The sequence below is a fragment of the Vulpes vulpes genome, chromosome 14 (assembly GCF_048418805.1).
Source record: "Vulpes vulpes isolate BD-2025 chromosome 14, VulVul3, whole genome shotgun sequence".
Lineage (NCBI taxonomy): Eukaryota > Metazoa > Chordata > Mammalia > Carnivora > Canidae > Vulpes > Vulpes vulpes.
The window spans coordinates 23,896,792-23,917,251 of record NC_132793.1 but is presented as its reverse complement, the minus strand read 5'-3'; the positions used below and the strand labels follow the sequence as shown (position 1 = coordinate 23,917,251).

The 20,460-nt window shown below is 41.4% G+C and overlaps 1 protein-coding gene across 2 annotated transcripts in view; it reads right to left on the bottom strand.

Moving 5' to 3' along the window:
• Window positions 1-20,460, bottom strand: part of PIGU (phosphatidylinositol glycan anchor biosynthesis class U) — a 121,619-nt gene that overhangs the window by 85,907 nt on the left and 15,252 nt on the right. The window contains exon 1 of one of the 2 annotated variants that reach the window (XM_026009857.2): window positions 7,647-7,946. The exons of the other annotated variant lie outside the window; for it this stretch is intronic. Within the exon in view, the coding sequence (XP_025865642.1) occupies window positions 7,647-7,776 (130 nt within the window). The 5' untranslated portion in view covers window positions 7,777-7,946. Of the gene's footprint in view, window positions 1-7,646; window positions 7,947-20,460 lie in introns of those variants that run through there. 2 annotated transcript variants of the gene reach the window in all.

Here is a 20,460-nt window from a genome sequence, read left to right as displayed (position 1 = left end):
TTAAAGATTTTTTAAAATAAATTTTTATTTATTTATGATAGTCACACAGAGAGAGAGAGAGGGAGAGAGAGGCAGAGACACAGGCAGAGGGAGAAGCAGGCTCCATGCACCAGGAGCCCGACGTGGGATTCGATCCCAGGTCTCCAGGATCGCGCCCTGGACCAAGAGCAGGCGCCAAACCGCTGCGCCACCCAGGGATCCCTTTAAAGATTTTATTTTAAGTGATATCTACACCCAACATGGGGCATGAACCCACAACATCAAGATACGGAGTCACACGCTCCACCACTGAGCCAGTCAGGAGCTCCAGAAGTAGAAACAGATACGTGACTTAGGCTGACCACAGTAATTGGCTTACAAATTGGCATATTACTCAAATAAGTTCAATGTGACTTGGTTCCAAGGTTTTTGTTATACTTATTGAAGAACAGTCACCCTCTCCAAGGGACCTGATACTTTGAGGGTATAAAAGTCAGAGGCTATTAGGGGCCAATCTTACCAATATTCAAGAAGAGCTGTCCTGAACGCAGTCCATGCCAAGATGGAGAAAGAATTAGTCCTGATGAGATCACAGAGTCTCTGGATCCAGTTAGGCCTGAAGTCAGGATCTACCTTGGATTGTTCTGTTACAAAGGCCAGGAGGTTCACTTTTTATTATAATTTGGGCAGTCTGCAAAGAAGAAGTCAAACTCTCCCTCTTCGCCGATGACATAATACTCTACATAGAAAACCCAAAAGCCTCCAACCCAAGATTGCCAGAACTCATACAGCAATTTGGCAGCATGGCAGGATACAAAATCAATGCCCAGAAATCAATGGCATTTCTATACACTAACAATGAGACTGAAGAAAGAGAAATTAAGGAGTCAATCCCATTTACAATTGCACCCAAAAGCATAAGATACCTAGGAATAAACCTAACCAAAGAGGTAAAGGATCTATACCTTAAAAACTATAGAACACTTCTGAAAGAAATTGAGGAAGACACAAAGAGATGGAAAAATATTCCATGCTCATGGATTGGCAGAATTAATATTGTGAAAATGTAAATGTTACTCAGGGCAATTTACTCATTTAATGCAATCCCTATCAAAATACCATGGACTTTCTTCAGAGAGTTAGAATAAATTATTTTAAGATTTGTGTGGAATCAGAAAAGACCCCTAATAGCCAGGGGAATTTTAAAAAAGAAAACCATATCTGGGGGCATCACAATGCCAGATTTCAAGTTGTAGTACAAAGCTGTGATCATCAAGACAGTGTGGTACTGGCACAAAAACAGACACGTAGATCAATGGAACAGAATAGAGAACCCAGAAGTAGACCCTGAACTTTATGGTCAACTAATATTCGATAAAGGAGGAAAGACTGTCCACTGGAAGAAAGACAGTCTCTTCAATAAATGGTGCTAGGAAAATTGGACATCCACATGCAGAAGAATGAAACTAGACCACTCTCTTTCACCATACACAAAGATAAACTCAAAATAGATGAAAGATCTAAATGTGAGACAAGATTCCATCAAAATCCTGGAGGAGAACACAGGCAACACCCTTTTTGAACTCGGCCACAGTAACTTCTTGCAAGATACATCCACAAAGGCAAAAGAAACAAAAGCAAAAATGAACTATTGGGACTTCATCAAGATAAGAAGCTTTTGCACAGCAAAGGATACAGTCAACAAAACTAAAAGACAACCTACAGAATGGGAGAAGATATTTGCAAATGACGTATCAGATAAAGGGCTAGTTTCCAAAATCTATAAAGAACTTATTAAACTCAACACCAAAGAAACAAACAATCCAATCATGAAATGGGCAAAAGACATGAAGAGAAATCTCACAGAGGAAGACATGGACATGGCCAACATGCACATGAGAAAATGCTCTGCATCACTTGCCATCAGGGAAATACAAATCAAAACCACAATGAGATACCACCTCACACCAGTGAGAATGGGGAACATTAACAAGGCAGGAAACCACAAATGTTGGAGAGGATGCGGAGAAAAGGGAACCCTCTTACACTGTTGGTGGGAATGTGAACTGGTGCAGCCACTCTGGAAAACTGTGTGGAGGTTCCTCAAAGAGTTAAAAATAGACCTGCCCTATGACCCAGCAATTGCACTGCTGGGGATTTACCCCAAAGATTCAGATGCAATGAAACATCGGGACACCTGCACCCCGATGTTTCTATCAGCAATGGCCACAATAGCCAAACTGTGGAAGGAGCCTCGGTGTCCATCGAAAGATGAATGGATAAAGAAGATGTGGTTTATGTATACAATGGGATATTACTCAGCAATTAGAAATGACAAATACCCACCATTTGCTTCAATGTGGATGGAACTGGAGGGTATTATGTTGAGTGAAATAAGTCAATCGGAGAAGGACAAGCAGTGTATGTTCTCATTCATTTGGGGAATATAAATAATAGTGAAAGGGAATATAAAGGAAGGGAGAAGAAATGTTGGGAAATATCAGGAAGGGAGACAGAACATAAAGACTCCTAACTCGGGGAAACGAACTAGGGGTGGTGGAAAGGGGGAGGAGGGCGGGTGTTGGAGGGGAATGGGTGACGGGCACTGAGGTGGACACTTGACGGGATGAGCAATGGGTGTTTTTCTGTATGTTGGTAAATTGAACACCAATAAAAATTAATTAAAAAAAAAAAAAAGATACATCCACGAAGGCAAAAGAAACAAAAGCAAAAATGAACTATTGGGACTTCATCAAGATAAGAAGCTTTTGCACAGCAAAGGATACAGTCAACAAAACTAAAAGACAACCTACAGAATGGGAGAAGATATTTGCAAATGACCTATCAGATAAAGGGCTAGTTTCCAAGATCTATAAAGAACTTATTAAACTCGGGCAGCCCTGGTGGCACAGCGGTTTAGCACCTCCTGCGGCCCGGGGTGTGGTCCTGGAGACCCAGGATCGAGTCCCACGTTGGGCTCCCGGCATGGAGCCTGCTTCTCTCTCTCTGTCTCTGAATGAATAAATAATAAATCTTAAAAAAAAAAAAAAGAACTTATTAAACTCAACACCAAAGAAACAAACAATCCAATCATGAAATGGGCAAAAGACATGAAGAGAAATCTCACAGAGGAAGACATAGACATGGCCAACATGCACATGAGAAAATGCTCTGCATCACTTGCCATCAGGGAAATACAAATCAAAACCACAATGAGATACCACCTCACACCAGTGAGAATGGGGAACATTAACAAGGCAGGAAACCACAAATGTTGGAGAGGATGCGGAGAAAAGGGAACCCTCTTACACTGTTGGTGGGAATGTGAACTGGTGCAGCCACTCTGGAAAACTGTGTGGAGGTTCCTCAAAGAGTTAAAAATAGATCTGCCTTACGACCCAGCAATTGCACTGTTGGGGATTTACCCCAAAGATTCGGATGCAATGAAACGCCGGGACACCTGCACCCCGATGTTTCTAGCAGCGATGTCCACAATAGCCAAACTGCGGAAGGAGCCTTGGTGTCCATCGAAAGATGAATGGATAAAGAAGATGTGGTTTATGTTTACAATGGAATATTACCCAGCCATTAGAAATGACAAATACCCACCATTTGCTTCAACATGGATGGAACTGGAAGGTATTATGCAGAGTGAAGTAAGTCAATTGGAGAAGGACAAACATTGTATGTTCTAATTCATTTGGGGAATATAAATAATAGTGAAAGGGAATAGAAGGGAAGGGAGAAGAAATGGGTAGGAAATATCAGAAAGGGAGACAGAACATAAAGACTCCTAACTCTGGGAAACGAACTAGGGGTGATGGAAGGGGAGGAGGGCGGGGGGTGGGGGTGAATGGGTGACGGGCACTGAGGGGGGCACTTGATGGGATGAGCACTGGGTGTTATTCTCTATGTTGGTAAATTGAACACCAATAGAAAATAAATTTATTATTAAAAAAAATAATTTGGGCAGTCTGAGTCGGGATTCTGTCATCTGCACATGAAAGAATTGACAACACGCTAATTTAAAACCCTTTAGACATTTGAAGACAAGAATCATCTCCTAAGTATACAGCCTCTCATTTATTCCTATTAAAAATCAGTGAGTGAAGGGCACCTGGGTGGCTCAGTTGGTTAACTGTCCAACTCTTGTTTTTGGCTCAGGTCATTATTTCAGGATCCTGAGGGCAAGCCTCAAGTTGGGCTCTGCACTGGACACGGAGCCTATTTAAGATTCTCTCTCCCCCTCTGCCCCTCCCCACCACCGTGCTAGCATGTGCACATGCACACACACTCTCTCTCTCTAAAAAAAAAAAAAAAAAAAAATCAGTCCATTCATCAAAATCTATTTGGATCCACAGCCCTTCACCCAAACAACTGGCCACTCAAAAAACTCATGTAAAATGGATGAATAATGAACGTCATGTGAAACCAGAAGGGCTCCTACTTAAATATTTTTAAAATGCCTGCCTTTTAGGGTTAAACACAATCATTTGCTTTTTATTTTTATTTATTTATTTATTTTTTATAAAAGCAGCTGCATAATGCAGCTTTTTTTTTTTTTAATTTTTATTTATTTATGATAGTCACACAGAGAGAGAGAGGCAGAGACACAGGCAGAGGGAGAAGCAGGCTCCATGCACCGAAGCCCGACGTGGGATTTGATCCCGGGTCTCCAGGATCGCGCCCTGGGCCAAAGGCAGGCGCCACACCGCTGCACCACCCAGGGATCCCAATCATTTGCTTTTTAAAATATCCCATCTCAAAGTATACTCTGAAGACAAGTGATACAGATGTTGTACCCTCCCTCCACCCAGTATCTCTGCTTGAAACAGGACAAATAATTATCCTGACCCAATCAGATTTAGATGGGTGACACCAACTCTCTCTAGCTCTGACACTGGCCCCAAGCTCCAGATCTAAACCTTTGAATATCATACTATTACCTTATACACACATCAACACTTACTGCTATCCTTTCTGATTCACATATTTCAGTCAGTATCACCACTGTTCTCCCTGTTATTTTAAATTCAAAATCTTAAAATGAGCTATTTTGGCTTTCATTATTGTGCTAAGAGCTTCAACATGGATTATCTCATTTAATGGGGTACCTATTATAACTCCCTATTTTACACATGAGAAAACTGATGTTGGAGATCACACAGATATAAGTGGCCGAGGAAAAAAAGACTCAAACCCTTTTAAAGATCTCAGACCTGGGGCACCTGGGTAGCTCAGTTAGTTGAGTGTCCAACTCTTGATCTTAGCTCAGGTCTTGATCTCAGGGTGGTGAGTTCAAATGCTGTGTTGGGGTTTAACTTAAAAAAAAAAAAAAAAGGTCCCAGACCCTGTACTCTTAATCACCACACTACATTGCTTCATCTTTGGATCCTTCACCTTGTCCATCCTATATGTAGCCAGAGCTTATGTTTTCTTTTCTTCAGTATTTGTTCAATGGTAATGATGCAACTACTCTATGCCAGTCACAAAGGATTTAGGAATGGATAAGGAACTCATAGTACAGTGGAGAAACCAGAGATAAACAAATAATTATGATAAAAAGTGAGAAATGCTCTTAATAGAGGTATGTATAAAGCTTTAAGAGAACAAAGAAAAGAGGGCCTAATATTGCCCTGAGGCTTGTGGTATCCAGAAGCAGCAAGAATCAAGTGGCTTCAACCCAAACACGTCAGTTTGTTCAACAATTATATGTAAATATTATATTCAAGGATTATCAAGTCTAAATTCTCCCCATCACACAGAAGAATTATTACTACCTTTGTTAACCATTTGTCAACTGGAAAACCTGGACACATTACTTAACTTCTCTAAATTTTAGTTTCCTCATCTATAAAATGGAAATAACACCATCTAACACATAGAATAACTAGAGGATAAAAGCTTACCATAGTCTTTAATATGTAGTAAGTATTTTTAGAAACCAAAGCTCAAATTATTCATTGAACAATCATTCATTACATCATTCCCCATTCCAAAATGTCTATAGAGTAACATCAACACTCAAGCATTTAAAGTTCTAGGACAGGGATCCCTGGGTGGCGCAGCGGTTTGGCGCCTGCCTTTGGCCCAGGGCGCGATCCTGGACACCCGGGATCGAATCCCACATCAGGCTCCCGGTGCATGGAGCCTGCTTCTCCTTCTGCCTGTGTCTCTGCCTCTCTCTCTCTCCCTCTCTCTCTCTCTCTCTCTCTCTCTCTCTGTGACTATCATAAATAAATAAAAATTAAAATAAATAAATAAAGTTCTAGGACACAAAGAGGACTTCTGGGGTGTTGCAACTTCTGTAATGTTCTACTTTTTGATCTGGGTGCACCACATGAATATACAATTTGTAAAAATTCATTGCACTCTACACTTTCTATATGTGCATTGTGTGTATATTGTACTTCAGAAAAAAAGGTTTTTTAAAAGATCTTTAAATTCTAGCCCTAACCTAACCCCTTTTCCATTATGCCCCCACTTTGTACATTTTGCATCCTTCAACATTTTATCTTACATTTTATCTTCTGCCACCTGGAACTCTCCTTTCTCTACCCCTTTCCAAATTCTACATCCTTCAATAGAGCCCACATCCTTAGGAAACTGGAAAAGGAGGGACGTCTGGGTGGCTCAGCGGTTGAACATCTGCCTTTTTTTTTTTTTTTTTTAAGATTTTGTTTATTTATTAGAGACAGAAAGAGAGAGAGGAGATAGACACAGGCAGAGGGAGAAGCAGGCTCCATGCAGGGAGCTGGACGTGGGTCTCGATCCCAGGTCTCCAGGATCACGCCCTGGGCTGAAGGCGGTGCTAAACCGCTGAGCCACCCGGGCTGCCCAATGAGCGTCTGCCTTTGACTCGGGGTGTGATCCCGGAGTCCCAGGATCGAGTCCCACATCGGGCTCCCTGCACGGAGCCTGCTTCTCTCTCTGCCTGTGTCTCTGCCTCTCTCTGTTTCTCATGAATAAATAAATAAAATCTTAAAAAAAAAAAAAAAACTGGAAAAGGAGAGGACACTTTCTCGAAACTCCAAGGAAGGAACGGGATGTACACTGAACATTTTTCAAAAAGGATTATAACTACCTGTCTCTCCCACTAGCCTGTGGATCCTTCAGCACAAACTCTCATTGTAGGCGCTGGTAGAAAACAGTGCCTGATGAATAACTTAAGAACAACCAGTAGGAAATGCGGCACGGCAAGCCCCAGACTGAGAACAGGCGTCTAAGCACACTCACAGACTCTAATCGCTTAGGCAAAATTGCTCCCCTCTTTGGGGACTCCCCTCACACACTGGACCATACCCCGGGGAGAACCACGTGCGATCCTTCATCATATCCCAATCCCTTCTGCAAATCCCACTCCACCCAGCACTCCCTTTTCTTACACCTCTTCTTCCTCAGACCACGCCCCTCTGCTCTGGACACGAGTGGGACACACCCCCTCAACTCCCCACAGCTCAGGTGAGCCGGCCCCTAGGGCCCAAACCTAGCCCCACAGTCCCACGCCCCCTCCCTTTGGCAGCCCCGCCCTCTCGCCCTCTGAGGACGCCAGAGCCGGTCAGTTCCTTCAGAATCTTGAGCTAGAGGCCACTGCCCCCGCCTCCCATTCACTGAGGCCAGGAGAGCACAGGCGGGGCCTGGCCACCTACTCCAGCCAGTGGCCTCACCTCTCTTCCACGAGCTCAGTGGGGACACCACCTCCACCCGTTCAGAAATGAACTCGGCCAGACTGGAGCGGAACAAGGCCGCCCGCACGGTCACGGCCACAACCACCACCAGAGCCAAGGGAGCCGCCATGATAGCTGGGGCGGGCGCGCAGGCGGGAGGGAAACGTGAGGCGGAAAAGCCAAGCGAGCGACCTGCGCGCCACCCTCTGTAGTTCCGCGGTCAAGCGCGCCTCGCTGCTGCCGCCGGAGCGCCCAGACTGGGGACTACCGCTCCCAGGATGCCTTGCGACGGGGCGGGGCGACGTAGAGCCGGGCGTCTCAAGCTCGTAGCAAAGGATTGAGCGACGTCTCCTAAAACAGCAGGTGTATGGTAAAAACCCTCTGTGCTGCCGAAAGTAGACACGGGAAGGTGTATCTCCCTAGGTTAGTGAGCAAGTATTGAAGAGTTGTTCATTTCATTCTTGTGTGTATGTTTTCAAAGTTAGGATGTTTCCTTTTATGCTTTTAAAGAAAATTAAATATGTATTCATTTATGTATTCTACAACTCTTGAACAACGCCGCTATGCCAAGCATTTTATTGGGTTCTGAAGATACATTTTGGAGTATAGATTTATTTGCTCTGCAGCCTTGAACAAGTTAACCTTGCTGTGTCTCAGGTCCCTCATCTGGAAAATATGCTAGTTGTTAGCCTGCCCATCCGTATGGGCTCGCTAGAAACGATTGAGGAATGCCTAAGAAATTTTGCAGGTCCCTTATAAGCCATTATCAAAAATTAAATTATATAAACTTACAGTTAAATAAGTTATATTAAAACAAGGTAATAAATACTCAAAACTCCTTATTTCCTAATTATTTTACTACATTTTTGTTTTATCTGTGCTCTTGAGGTTATTTACTACTGCTATATTACTATGGCAATACTGTATAATGGTTGCTGCTGCCCATCAGCTCCCAAATTGGCGTTCAGTGATGTCACGTTGGTAGCTTGAAATCTCTCTGGATGAGAGTGTTTACACTACAAGCACTACAAATCAATTTTGGACTTTGGAGAGCTCGTTGAAAAGCATTAAGTGGCACATCATTAATTAATGTATGAAAAATACTTATGGTGAGTGCTTAACTGTTAGCTATAATAATATTAAATTAATATATAAGGAAAGTTCAGGTCTGTGAGTAATATGAAACAGGTTGTATGATCAGGAATAACTTGGTGGAAGTGTGTTGGTAACACTGGACAGCGTGGTCAGGGAAGGCTCTGGGAAGACATGACATTTGAGCTGAGATCCAAATGAGAAACTAATCAGAGCTGACATGTGAAGGAAACAGACTCTGATTCAGGAAACAGCAAGATGTGTTTGGGAAAGAAAACAAGTGTGTTCCAAGTGGAGAGAGTGGTAGTGACCAGTCAGGGACCTGTTTGCCATGGTTGAGAATTTGGACTTTATTCATAGTGTAATCCATATGCCACTGGAGGCTTTTAAACCAAAAAGTGATGTAGTCAAGTGTGCATTTTTAAAATATCACTAAAAAATAAAAATAAAAATAAAAGATCACTATATCCCCCAGCCCTATACTGAGTATTGGGGAATCTTGCAGTGACAAAATTGCACCCAGTGCCTTTATGGAACTTGGAGATGTGATAGTCTTAAAAATAACACAAATAAAAGTAAAATCACAAATCATAATGAAAGAAGGAAAAGGGGGAGCAAGATGCTAGGAGAATACAAAAATCAGCCTTGGAGCTGATCGATTTCTTGACCAATGGGAGGGGTGGGTTTTCAGTGGAAGAGGTAATCATGAAACAATAGAAAAGGCACCCTCATCCTTTGAGCCCTGTTCTGCCAAGCACTGTGCCATTCTTTTAACACACATGAGCTTATTTAGTCTGATAACCTTCCTTTCTAACCATATAAGTGTTGCTATCCTCTTTCACATTAAAGGAGATATATGTATTACATCATCATAGAGTAAAGTGTATTATATCATGAAAAGTGGAGGTTATTATAACACAAACCCATAATGAAGATTGAACAAGATTATGTAATGTAAAATGGTTAGTGCATACCAAGTGCTTGATATGCATTATTTAGCTGTTTCATTATTGTTTACATTATCCTAATAGATGACTTAAACATTCTTTGTAGGGTGAAAATTGTCTTTGGGAAGAACCATTATAGATAGACCCAATTTGTTGGTTCTTAAACATGAGTTTCCATGGATCATAGACCTAAATATTAGAGCTAAAACTATAAGACACCTACAAGAAACCTGGGAGTAATCTCCATGACCTTGATTTAGAAGGGTTTTTTTAGATACAACACCAAAAGCACAGACAACAAAAGATGAAATAAATAAATTGAGTCTCATCAAAATTAAATAATAACAAGTATTGGTAAGGAAGTAGGGAAATTGGAACCCTCATGGTGGGCATGTAAAATGCTATAGCCACTTTGGAAAACAGTTTGGTAGTTACTCAAAATGTTAAACATAGAGTTGCCATATGACCCAACAATTCAACTCCTAGCTAAAATCCAAGAGAAATACAAGAGAAAAAAAGAGAATCCAAGAGAAACATATATCCACACAAAAACTTATACTTGACTGCCCATAGCTTGTTCATAGTTATTATTTATGATACCTAAAAAGTGGAAACAAAACAAATATCCATTTTGTTTGTTATGAATGGATAAACAAAATGTGGTCTATTAATGGACTATAATTGGGTAAAAAAAAAAAAGTATTGATACATGCTACAACATAGATGAACTTTAAAATATGCTAAATAAAATAAGCCAAACACAAAAGGCCACATATTATATAATTCCATTTATGTGAAATGTCCAGAATAGGCAAATCTATAGTGACAAAAAGCCAACTTAGTGGTTGTCTAATGCTGGGGTGGTTGAGGGGGTGGGAATAGGAAATGACTGCTAAGGAGTACAGGATTTCTTTTCAGGATGATGAAAATGTTCTAAAATCAGATTATACAATTCTGTAAACATACCACAACCACTGAGCTATATACTTTAAATGGGTGAATTTTATTGTATGTCTGTTATGTCTCAATATCTTTTAAAAAATGAGTAATCATTTGGGAGATATATTTTTCAAATGTAAATTTCCTAGCTCTGCCCCTGAAACTGTGATTTGCTAGGTCTGGGAAGGAGCCCAGGAACCCCTACTCTTCATCTATTCTGATGCTGGTGGTTAGAAACTGTACTTTGAAGAACAAAGAACGTTATCGTGAAGGCATAAGTATCTAGTAGTTTATGCAACAAAAAGATTAAAATAGTAATAATAGCTAGCAAGTATTTGCATGCTTACTATGTGCTAAGCATCATTTTAAGTGCTTTACATGTTTTATCTCATTATCTACAGATACTATTACAGCTACTATAACTTCCCCATTACCACATGCACATGAAGAAACTGAAGCCAAAGAAACTTAGCTAGAAAACAGCATAACTAGAATCTGAATGTTAGGTCTAGACATTGTGATTAAGCAGGAGAGGAATTTGGGTTGAGTTGTGTTGAGTTGTTTGGTTGTTGTAGCTGAGAAGGAGGGGTAGAGATTTGAAAGAAGGGAGATAATAAAGGAACAAGCAAGATGATTTCTGTCTTGAGAAGCCAGAGGTCCCAGATGATATGTGGGTTACCCAGGAGGAAGAAATTGAGGCTCTGTGATATTAAGCAACCAGCTTTAAGTCACACAAACTGGGTGCATTTATTGAATACCTGCCTTTGCCAGGTCCTATGCTAGTCTGTGAAGATACAGTCTATATATTTCTTTTATTCCAAACAGCAAACTGATTCTGGCCATCTTTTTTTTTTTTTTCAAGATTTTATTTATTTATTCATGAGAGACATGGAGAGAGAGAGAGAGAGAGACATAGGCAGAGGGAGAAACAGGCTCCCCACGAGGAGCCAGATGCAAGACTCAATCACAGAACCCTGGGATCATGAGCTGAGCCAAAGGCCTACACTCAACCACTGAGCCACCCAGGTGCCCCTGATTCTGGCCATCTTTAAGAAGTTAACTAGGAGGCTTTGAGGGAGGTCACAGAGCCAAAGACAAGACTGGGGAACCAGACTTGGAATGGTTAGGACCCAGGTAAACAACACAGGGTCTGGGAAGCAGGAGCCACCTGTCAGGTCAACTAGGTACCACCAATGGAATGAGTGAACATTAAGTTTTTAATGGCCTTGCATTGTGTCATTTAAGATTTAATGTTCTTTTTTAATTTTATTTATTTTTTTAAAGATTTTATTTACTTATTCATGAGAGACACAGAGAGAGAGGCAGAGACACAGGCAGAGGAAGAAGCAGGCTCCATGCAGGGAGCCTGATGTGGGACTTGATCCCAGGTCTCCAGGATCATGCCCTGGGCTGAAGGCGGCGCTAAACTGCTGAGCCACCAGAGCTGCCCAGATTTAATGTTCTTGGAAAGAGCATGTGATTGATTGAGATTAGGCCCCATGCCTGCCTCTTGGCTGTGTGTAGGACAGCAAGAGAAAAAGATCTGTGAGAAGTCAGATGATGAATTTACTAAGTATGTCTTAGGACAACACCCTGAAGGTAGCTAGGTGAAATCATATGAGTGAAGGCAAAGGTGATTGGATGCTGGATGGGAAGAAAAAGGCAAATGTCCACTAATAATGGTGGTAAGATAGACACAGTTGCTCCCATATTGGGGTTTATAGTCTAGCAAGGAGTCATACAAAATAGAAGTAGTCAGGCAAAATATTTAGAGGTTATGATTAGACCTATGAGGGCAACAAAGAGCAATGACAGTGAACGACAGAGGACCTACTATTGACTAGATTGGGTAGTCAAGGAAAGCCTATTTGAGGAAGTAGTATTTAAGCTGAGACCTAAAAAATGAGAAGGAACCACTGATATAAAGAACTGGCAATAGTAAATGGTGTATATGGTGAGGAGGGGATTGAGTTTGCAATGGGGGAGGCCAATGTGGAGTGAAATGAATAAAAGGTAAGACTGGGAAAGTAGGCAAAGGACAAATGGCCTTTGTGAACCATTGATGCTAGGTTGGATTTTTATTCTAAAAGCAATAGGAAGTCCACCATGGGGTTTCAAGAAGAGTTGGAACATGACCATAATTAAGATTTCAAAAATATCCTTCTGACCACTGAGTGGAGAATGGATTGGAGGAAGCGAGGCTGATAGCAGGAAGAGACCAGTGAGAAGATGCTGCAGTCAAACAGGGGAAAGAAGATGGTGGCTTGGACTAGAGTGGGAGAGAGAAGTAGTTGGATTCAAGACGTATTTTGGACGAAGCACGATCAATTCTTTCCCAAATCCTTCCATAGCTTGTTCTTGCCTCCTGCAAAAGTCTGAAGGACAGTTCTGTGAGACTTTCATTAACACAAATTTGAGAGACAGAAACACACAGCAAAAATCACAGACTGACTAGTATATAAAATATTTAAACATGATTGAGGATTTTTTTTTTAATTTTTTTTTTTTTTTTTTTTTTTTATGATAGTCACAGAGAGAGAGAGAGGCAGAGACACAGGCAGAGGAAGAAGCAGGCTCCATGCACCGGGAGCCTGATGTGGGATTCGATCCCGGGTCTCCAGGATCGCGCCCTGGGCCAAAGGCAGGCGCCAAACCGCTGCGCCACCCAGGGATCCCGAGGATTTTTTTTCTTCCTGGTGGCCTGACGAGCAGCCATATTATATATGACACAAGTAACCAACCAAGCATGGACATTTATGACACACCTAGTCTTCCTGCAGAAACAAATGGTCACAGAGGTCCTTTACCCTGGGAAGGCAATAGAACCTAAGCCAGAAATTTGAGAAAAACTAACCAAAATGTACAGAAACACACCAGACAATTATCTTTGTCCTCAGACTTGAACCCACCTTGGTGATAGCAAAACAGATAAAATTTATAATTTCTTGGATCATGCAAAGAGAAATGAACCCAAACATAAATGTGCAAGATATGGCCTGGATGAGAAGTAAAGAACTCAAGAAAATCAGCATAAGACACGTAAGAACAGAGTAAAAAAAAAAAAGAAAGAAAGAAAGAAAAAAGAAAGGTTGCTATAAAAACAAAAGGAAAAAGTAAAGATACAGCATTGGCTCGATCTATATTTGTATAAAATTTTCACCATAAAACAAACTACATAAAAACTTAAAAATGAACAATAACAACTCATTAAATAGGGTAAGTGGAAGGCAGTGGCATGTAGGAAAAATAATTGAAGGCATCCTTACGATTGAAAAAATAGTAAAGGCCTGATCTAGATCATTGTACAGATTGGGAAGTGAAGTCTCAGAGAAGAACAGCTCCTGCCCCAGGATCACAGAGCAAATCAGGGTGGCACTGGGTCCAGAAACCAGAGTTCTCACCATCTGTCTCCTGTACTAGCTGTCACTTGTTCCTGGAGACCCCCACCAGCTCCTTCCTCAACCCTTGCACCCCAGTGTTGTAAGGGCCCAAAAGGAACCAGAAATCTGGCCTTTATAATGCCCTGAAAACAGATTTCCGGGACTGTGCCTCCAGCTCTCTCAATTTCCTTCCGTCCCCTACCCATAAATGTACACCCTTGCAAAGGCCATCCTGTTAGGAAAACAAGACCAAGGTATAAACTAGAACTACAACCCAAAGGCTAAAGATTGGCTTCCTCTTGTTCAGCCTCCTGTCTCTGAATCCCTCTCCTGCCTCAGGAGCCATACCCTCCACAACCATGCATTCAGACCCCCCTGCCCTTCCCCCAAATATGCACAGACCTCCTTGCTCTGGCAAAGAAAATAGGGATAATGGTCTTTGCTTGCCATTTCCTGGCCTCCATCCCACCTTTCCTTTCTCCTCTTTCCTAATAGGACACTGAATCCTCAGCCATGTGGTTTGAGTGGGATTGACTTCAACCCCATTCCAGGAATGAACTTTAAATGGCTCAAACTAACCAATACATTCCAAATTCCTAGCCCCAGTGATTGGTTCAGGGATGAGCATATGACCCAGATCAGGTCAATAAGAGCTAAAAAAACAAACTTCAATTCTGGAAGTTTGAATTCAGCCATTTGGGGAAATAAGTCTTTACTTTTCTGCCAAGTTTGAGTGTGGAAACACCGAGACCCAGAAGCAGCTGGCAGTTTATATGTGCAAGACAAGGGGCACCTGGGTGGCTCAGTTGGTTGAGCGTCTGTCTTTGGTTCAAGTTATGATCTCGGAATTCTGGGATTGAGCCCCACATCAGGCTGCCTGCACAATGGTGAGTCGGCTTCACCCTTTCCCTCTGCCTCTGTGCTCTCTCTCAAGTAAATAAAATCTTAAAAAAAAAAAAAAAAGACAAGATATGGCAAAGCCAAGGCCAAGGCCTAACTTATTCTACATTGTAAAGATACAATGAGCCACTTTTCAATTTAAATAGTTTATTATTTACATACACAGCAAGAAGGATAAGCCAGCTCCCCAGGATCTTTGTTCCACATACCAAAAAGGATGATACTGAATCAAAAGGGGCTGAGCAATTGCAGCAAAAGTTGTGGGTGCCCTGTGGTTGAGGAGCCAGCTCTAGACTTCGCTTAACAGGTTGTATATTCTGCAGGTCCATTCTGAATAAGGTGCAGCAAAAAGTTCCATAAGCCTCTCAAACCTGGGAAACAGTAAGAAAACTGTCTCATGACAGCCTCCCAGGGGAGAGAGGGAAACAAGTAGAAGATGGCCTCAGTCTTATAAGCCTCACATCCTCTCCTGTTCTGGGAGGGTCATGAGGCAGTCTGTCAAGATAAGCTTTTCAAACCTTTGCCTGTATGGCCTACGTGAATATGCAAGGCCTCCAGGGTGCCAAGACAAAGCCGGTTCCCTACACTAGCACGTGATCACAAAGAGAGAGCCTGTCAAGAATTAAACCAACTCCTAGGAAGTGTTTTGGAAAAATTAAGAAGACTGGATCTTAGTTCCATTATTTGAGATACTGGATGAAGGCTTGCCTGAAGGCAATTATTGCTAAACATTTCAACCCAATTTCCTTTCTAGTTTAATCCAGTTTGAGTTGGATCCGTAGTTACCTTGCAATCAAAAGTTCCTCTTCATTACAACAGGCTTTATACATCCCTGGCTTTAATCACCATTTATATTTTGGTGACTCTCAGATCTTTATTTCTAGCCTAGGTTTCACTTATTGATACTCAGACGTTTGTATCAAACTAGATATTGCCACTTTAAACTCCAAATATCTAAAACTGAGCTCATGATCTTCCTTTAACAACTCATTCTTCCTCCTTAATTCCTTATCTCTGTGAATGGCACCACCCATCTTTCAGTTGCTCAGCCAAAAACCTGGGAATCAGCCTTGACACCTCCTACTTCTCTATCCCTTATACACAATCTGCCTTCAAGCCTTGACCTAAACATTGGTCAAATCAACCTACTCTTCTCCATCTTCGCTGCCACCACCCTGGTCTAAGCCACCAGCATTTCTCACCTAGAGGTCTAATATACTCTCCTAATTGATCTCTTGCTGCATTTACTCTCCATTTTACAACCCACTCTTTATGTCTGATGTCCACTGTTGAATGAATGAATGAACGAATGAACAAATGAATATCACTAACTCTTCACTTAAAACCCTTCACTGGCACACCACCTGGGTGGCTCCGTGGTTGAGTGTCTGCCTTTGGCTCAGGTCATGATCTCAGGGTCCTGGGATTGAGTCCTGCATCAAGCTCCCTGTGTGGATCCTGCTTCTTCCTCTGCCTCTCTCTGTGTGTCTCTCATGAATAAATACATTTAAAAACTAAAAAAACAAAACAAAACAAAACAAAAAACACCTTCACTGGCTTTCCTTAGGACAGCCAGTATGATCTCTTCCTCTACCTACCTCCCTTGTCTCATCCCACTTTTCTGCCCTATTTACACTTGAGAAACTAAAGGATCAATAGTCATTTCCTTGGTACATTCTACTTTGTACATCCCACTGGCTACCCCAAATAGCACCTGTACTCATTTGGTAAAGTCCTACTTATCTTTCAAGACCCATTCTTCAAGTTTCCATCTCTCTGAAGACTTTGGTTCCATCTAGGAGTCCGTTATTTCTCTATACTCTCAAAGCACTTAACAGCTGCCTCTAAGCTGCACTTAATAATTACTGTCTGATAATTCTGATGTCTGAAGTTTTTGGCAGTCTGATTTGTTGTGTCTACTGAATCTTACTTATAGTGGATTGCTTGTGGATTATTAGCTAATTATTTGGAAGAACTTTATATACAGGAATTCTGTGTACCTTGCACTTGGGTGTGGGGGAGATTCAAAGAGGATTTGCATTTGTTCCTGCTAGGCATCTGAGAGATGGTTTTAGAGTAGGTCTCCTTTTATGTTAATTTCTCAGCATTGGGGATTCCCAGACATGCAGGTGATATGAATATGAACCCCAGACTCCTCGAGGGTAGGCATGTGGTTTTAAATTCTTGGGAGATATTTTCTTTCCTCCAACCAAAGACAAGGTCAAGATGGACACATATTCTTTTTGTCTCCTTTGCTAGTAGTCAGAAGTTTGTCTTCTTCTACTCTAATCTTTCACTGTGGGGGTAGCCCTTCTAGGGTCTCAGTTCCAACCCCAAACTTTTTGTAAGCCCAAGTTTTCATCTCCCTAAAAGACTGTTAAAACCTGAACTATTGCAGGTTCAATTGTGAATTTAAAAGGATGTTTGTTGTTTTTGTTTCTGGCATTTCCATGTGTTCTATAACAGGAAGTACCAGATATTGTCAGAAAAGGAAGTCCAACTCAATACTTAGTAGACAGAATCATCACCATTTACTTGTCTATTTTCTCAGTGATTATCATGGAGGGCAGGAAATGGGTCTGACACATCTCTGAGTCAAGTCACCCAGCCCAAAATCTGGCACAGAATAAATGCTCAGAGTGTTTGTTGATACCAAACCTTCACTCAGACACTTCCAGTGACGAGGAGCTCACTCTCTCCCAAAGCCTTTTCTTTGGAGAGGTTGTATTACCTAGGTGACCACCTGGCTAATGAGAGACAGACTGTCCCTAGTCTGTGTTCATTCTTCCCAACACTCAGCTTGTCCACTCACATTCTGTGGAAGGGAGCTCAGGGCCTGGATGATCCCAGAGATAACTGAAACTTTAAGCTATGATCAGAAGGAAGCTCATAGGCCACTTCCATTTGTAAATCTAAAATTCTCATACACCATTGGTGGAAATCTAAACTGGCACATTTGGGGAGGACAATTTGATAGCATTTGTTGATATTTGAAATATGTATACCTATCAGTCTTATAAATCATTTCTCTGAATCTGTTCTATTTACACAAGAATAGTCATTGTAGCATTGTTTGTGGCAGCAAAAAATTGAAAATCACCAAAATGTCCATCAGTAAGCTATCAAGCTTACTGATGATCAAGCTTACAGGGATGCCTGGGTGGCTCAGTGGTTGAGCATCTGCCTCTGGTTCAGGGCGTGATCCCCGTCCCAGCTGAGTCCCACATCAGGCTCCCTGGGGGGAGCCTGCCTCTCCCTCTGTCTATGTCTCTGCCTGTCTCTCTGTGTGTCTCATGAATAAATACATAAAATCTTTAAAAAAAAAAAAGCTATCTACAGTTAAATAAGCTATCTATAGCCATACAACAGGAAACTGTAAAACAGTATTTTTTTAATGAGGTAGATCTATGTGTCTATGTGTATTGACATAGGTAGAACTCCATATTGCTGAGTGAAAAATGAGTGTTCAGGACAGAGTATATAATATGACATATTTATTTAGAAATGAGCAAACAAACAATTTATAAGCAGTAAAAATTGATACATCCTGGCAGCCCAGGTGGCTCAGCAGTTTAGCGCTGCCTTCAGCCCAGGGTGTGGTCTTGGAGACCTGGGATCGTGTCCCACATCAGGCTCCCTGCATGGAATGGAGCCTGCTTCTCCCTCTGCCTGTGTCTCTGCCTCTCTCTCTGTGTGTCTCTCATGAATAAATAAATAAAATCTTTAAAAAAAAATCAATACATCCTGGAAGCTATTTGGTAATATCAATCAACACTTAAAATACTATTGAAACTTTTAAAATAATCTCACCTTACTAATCCCCAGTAGCAGATATTCATCTTGGGGTGCCTGGGTGGCTCAGTTAGTTGGGTGTCTGACTCTTCATTTCGGCTGTGGTCATGATCTCAGAGTCATGAGATATAGCCCCAAGTCAGGCTCTGTGCTTGGCGGGGAGTCAGCTTGGGAGTCCCTCCCTTTTCCCCTCTCCCTCCACTCCTTCTTCACTGTGTGTGCATGAGCACATGCTCTTTTCTTTCTTTCTCTCTCTCTCTCTCCCTCTCTCTCTCATGTGTGTGCATGCACGCGCGCAAAAAAAAAGGTATCCATCTTACAAATAAATATGCAAAGTAATGGATAAAAATATTACTTGCAGCATTGTTTGTAAAAATAAAATATTGAGAATGACCTTTCTTTCCATAGGGGAAAAGAGAAATATCAGGCATACATACAATGGAATACTATGCATGTATAAGAAAGAATGAGGCTGCTCTCCACACTGATAAGGAAAGGTCTACAAGATATATTGTAAAGTGAAAAAAACAAGGTGCAGAACAGTGTCCCTATTTGTGTGAAGTATACATATATATGTATTGAATATATACTCAATATATTCAATGTATAATATATATTCAAGGTAGTATATATACGTATGTGTGTGTATACGTATATGTTAGATTTTAACTGCATAGAATACCTCTGGAAGGAATAACAGGAAACTAGAATTGGTGGTTGCTTCTAGGGAAGAGACTTGATGGTTGTAAAAAGGGGAAGGAAGGACATCTGCTTTTTACTGTATTCCCTATTGAACCTTTGGAATTTTGAACTATGGCCCTGTAATTAAGTAAGTAAAAAATATAAAGCATAATTCTAAAACTAGAAGTAAAATAAACCCAATGAAACAGAATGCTTCCTATATGTAAATATATATATGCGTGTTGTGTAGAAAAAGGAAAGGATATACTCCAAATTAGGGCAGTGATGGAAGGTCTTTTGAATTGGAGGGATGGTCAAAGGACCTTAACTTTATCTTGTTTGAATTTTATAATTTTTTAAATTATAACATTTGTTTGGATTTTATACAATATTTATATAAATTGTTGCATCATTTAAAATACATTTTAATTTTAATTAATTAATTAATTTTAATTTATGATAGTCAGAGAGAGAGACAGAGAGAGAGGCAGAGACATAGGCAGAAGGAGAAGCAGGCTCCATGCACCAGGAGCCCGACGTGGGATTCGATCCCAGGTCTCCAGGATTGCGCCCTGGGCCAAAGGCAGGCGCTAAACCGCTGTGCCACCCAGGGATCCCAATACATTTTAATTTTTAAAAATAGACTTCAGTTGGATAGAATACAATCACCCCAAGGCAAAAGAGTAAGGCTGCTCTCCTTCTTCTCAGAGAAGGATGCATTTCATACTTTGTCCCTACTTGCCTTTCCCTAAGGATACCTTGGCTCAGAAGGAGGTACCTGAGCTACTCCCAGCATTATTCAAAAGAGCCCCTCCTGTCACCTCTCACCCACTTGGCTCTCTGTCCCCAGAGTTCTGGGCTAAGAACCAGAGCCAGTTGGCTATAGGGTTGTATTTCCAGAGGGCCCCATCAATTTGAGGTTGAGCAGGGCCATCCCAGGAAAACCGGGACATCTGGCTCCAACCTTTTTTCTTCTCTGTTCATCTCCTTCAACACCCTGCCCTGCCATTTCCCACCTCCCAATCTGTATTTCTCTTTTAGTCCACTCAGTGGAGAGTGCAGTGAAAAACCTATTCTGGGGTA